At 42.8% G+C, this 3,775-nt stretch overlaps 1 protein-coding gene across 1 annotated transcript in view; it reads left to right on the top strand.

Moving 5' to 3' along the window:
• Positions 1–3,775, top strand: part of LOC107301001 (ciliogenesis-associated TTC17-interacting protein) — an 8,526-nt gene that overhangs the window by 3,215 nt on the left and 1,536 nt on the right. The window contains exons 3-4 of the mRNA XM_015830274.2: positions 9–85; positions 498–586. Coding sequence (XP_015685760.1) covers positions 9–85; positions 498–586 — 166 coding nt within the window. The remainder of the gene's footprint in view (positions 1–8; positions 86–497; positions 587–3,775) is intronic.

The raw sequence follows: 3,775 nt of genomic DNA, 5'->3' as shown, positions 1-3,775 counted from the left end.
CCATCCAGGCATTTATCTCGCCGTGTACAAGTTGGATCCCCGGCCACCATGGTGATCCTGCAGATGCCCATTTTGATTGACACAGGTAATATCCTCACAGGCATTCTCCCTGTGTTGCAAATAGGAATTGTTGGCAGCATTGAACTGGGATGGCCGCTGACTGAGGTGTTCTTTTTGTCTGAAATGGACAACTGTTAGAATGGATCATCTATCTCAGGAAAACAACAGGAATACCTTCTCTTCAAAAACAAGAAAGTTTCAAACTTCTACTACAATATGTTCTGCTGCACGCTTATATATCCCCCATTCCTATAGATCAGGCGTAGGCAACCTTGGCTCTTTTATGACTCGTGGACTTCAACTCCCAGAATTCCTGAGCCAGCCAAGCTGACTCAGGAATTCTGGGAGTTGAAGTCCACGAGTCATAAAAGAGCCAAGGTTGCCTACTCCTGCTATAGATCCTGAATAATTCTCATCCATTTTCCATCTTTTTCCAGATGAACCAGACCCTCGTCCTGTCTTTGAAAAAGTCCTCTTAGATTGGGAAGAGGATGCTGAATTATATTCCAAGTTCTTAGACAGAAAGGTGAGTTGTTCGGGGATTAAGGGCAGAGTAACACCTGAAGTACGGCTCACAAGATGGCAGACTTCTAAGCTCATGGGATAATTAACTCATTTTGCTTCTGCCTTATCTACAGGTAGTCCTCAACTTACGACCACAGTTGAGCCTAAAATTTCTGTTGCTAGGCAAAAACAGTTCAGTGAGCTTTGCCCCATTTTACAACCTTTCTTTGCCACAGTTGTTAAGTGAATCACTGCAGATGTTGTTAGTAACAGGATTAGCCCGACTCACTTCATGGGGTGCTTGTTTTTGGGGAATATAAGAGGAGGAAGGAGTATGATGCATGTTTTTAGCCTTGAGTTCCTTATAAAGTAATAAAGGCAGGATAAAAATCTGATAGATAAATAAATGTCTGTTAATAGCTGACTTGTGAGACTGCTACGCCTCTAAGAATTCTGTTGCATTTTTACATCTGGCTTAGTCTAAGATGTCTATAGTTTCCCAATTGAATTTGTGGTCGAACTTGTCAGCATGTTGCAAAATTAAGGCATTTTCCTCATGTCTTCTGACTTCCAGATGATGTTTGTGGGTGCATTCTTTCAATTTTCTTCCTGTTTGCCCCACATACCTTAGTAATTTTCACAGATCTTGCATTAATATGCTGTAAATGACTCGAATCTTGTGTTTGGCTATTGGTGTGCCACAAAACAACCTTCATCGGTCAAGTTTACTGAACAATTACAGCAACAACCCAATGGCATAGAAAAGAAATTGGGGAAGGAGTGCTAGAGGCATGGTGTTCTGCAGTAACCTAGAATTCCAAAAATCTGAAATAGACTATCTATACAGAATAGAATAGAATAGAATAGAATAGAATAGAATAGAATAGAATAGAATAGAATAGAGCTGGAAGGGACCTTGGAGGTCTTCTAGTCCAGCCCCCTGCTCATGCAGGAGAACCTATACCAGTGATGGCGAACCTTTTAGAGACCGAATCCCCAAAACCCGCCCCCCGTCCCCGTTCCACCCTGCCCGCTGGGCCACCCACCACCTCCACAGCCCGCCACAGATCACCCAGGCAGCCCAGCAGCACCATGGTGGCCACGCCCTCCACCCGCACCCTGCAGCAGCATCCCCGCTGCCCGGCTACCATGTCCTTGGCTGTGCTGCTGTGCTGGGGACAACTCTCCGGGGGGGCTGCTGGTGAGGAGGGGGCCATGGGAGGAGGCGGGACTGGGACGACGGTGCGTGTGTCCACAGAGAGGGCTCCGAGTGCCACCTCTGGCACATGTGCCATAGGTTCGCCACCACTGACCTATACCATCTCAGACAAGTGACTGTCTAGTCTCTTCTTTAAAATCTCCAGTGATGGAATGCCCATGATTTCTGGAAGCAAGCTGTTCCACTGGTTAATCGTTCTTACTGTTAGGAACTTTCTCCTTAATTCCAGGTTGCTTCTCTCTTTGTTCAGTTTCCAACCATTGTTTCTTCTCCTGCCTTCTGGTGCTTTGGAGAATAATGTGATCCCCACTTCTTTGTGGCAGCCCCTCAAATACTGGAATATTGCTATCATGTCACCCTTGTTTCTTCTTTTCTTTAGACTAGTCAAACCCAAGTCCTGCAGCCGTTCTTCATATGTTTTAGTCTCCAGACCTTTGATCTTCTTAGTTGCTCTTCTCTGAACTTTTTCCAAGGTCTCAACATCTTTTTTGTAGTATGGTGACCAAAATTGATTGCATATTCCAATGCAATGGATATCTAAACAACTTCAACAAAAAATGTGTAACCATACAACCAACAATTACACAAGCTGCACAAACCTATTAATAGGATAACTACTATATGTCAAAAGCCTCTCTGAAACTATCAGCAAATTGCTATACCCTCTAGGCATCCTGGGGGGTCCATAAACCAAGAAAATACATCCAAACTATTCTAAGCAAAAGCAACAGCCATTGAATACAAAGCAGGAGTCATTTATAACATACAGCAGAAAGATAGCAGAAACCACAATTGCGATTGAAAAAAGTTGCAGACATGCTAGGCCAAACTAGATCCAAAAATGCAAGAGAATTCCTAGAGGCATGGCTCTGATGAATCAATCATCCATTTACAGACATTTTGAGATAAGCCTCATCTGCAAATCATTCCGGAAAGGAAGCAACCAAAGGTCAAAGAAAGACTCAAACACACATCCCCCTCTCCATCACACACCTATTAATCAATACCCAGACAAGAAAGAACAATTGAGGAAGAAACAATGCCCCCAAGACAATTTATCATATAAACAACCAGCAAGCTCTACTCCTGCATGAACTGATGATGTTTCTAGCCTGGTCACAAAAGTTTGCAAGAGTCAAAGTAAGTTCAGAAAACACCAAGAACCCAACAGTTCAGACCTGAAGTACTTATATTCCCCACTGTGGCAGGGTGCGATCACTTCTAAATTTTGCAACATTTTTACTTAAAAACAAATGTTGTAGGGATAAGAATAATGAGGGAGAGAGGGAGAGAGAGAGAGAGAGAGAGACAGAGAAAGAGAGTCATTTCCCTATGATGCTTCCTGATTTTTTTCCAACAGTGAAGGGGTGGAGGCTTATAGAGAACTATTTCACAATTGGCTTATTTAGTAAATGGAAATCTGACTTGATTGGAACTTGTAGTGAATAAAAATGTCAAGGTGTAATCTGGAGGTAATACTTAAGAGCTACAGTAGTTGAACGTAAAATAAATTAATTATACTTCATTCTCATGAAAACAGTGGGACTGTCATGACTAACAAATTCCATTGATTTCAAGTGAATTTACTTTGGCATCCAGTATCACAAATCTCCAGTTAATATATAATCTAGTCCTGGAGGAAAATCCTAGTGAGCATCATAGGGCTGACAAGAGTGGTGCGTCTATGACCAAAATCCCAATGGGATAGCAACACAAGAAATAAGACTAGAGCAGGGCTAGGCAACTCAAAACACTCAAAGAGCCACTTGGACCCGTTTCCCACCGAAAACAAATACTGGGAGCCGCAAAACCCTTTTGATATCTAAAATGAAGATAACACTGCATATATCTCATAAAGGTAAAAAAGGATATATGCAGTGTTATCTTCATTTTAGATGTCAAAAGGGTCTCTCTCTCTCTCCCTCCCTCTCTTTCTGCCCTTGGTCTGCCAGTCCTCTTCCCCCAGTCTCTTTCTCTCTCTCTCTCTCTCTC

This window comes from Protobothrops mucrosquamatus, unplaced genomic scaffold (genome assembly GCF_001527695.2).
Source record: "Protobothrops mucrosquamatus isolate PMUCROS unplaced genomic scaffold, P.Mucros_1.0 scaffold9535, whole genome shotgun sequence".
NCBI classification, from domain to species: Eukaryota; Metazoa; Chordata; class Lepidosauria; order Squamata; family Viperidae; genus Protobothrops; species Protobothrops mucrosquamatus.
Note: the sequence above shows the minus strand (reverse complement) of the source record. Positions and strands in the feature narration are given on the sequence as shown.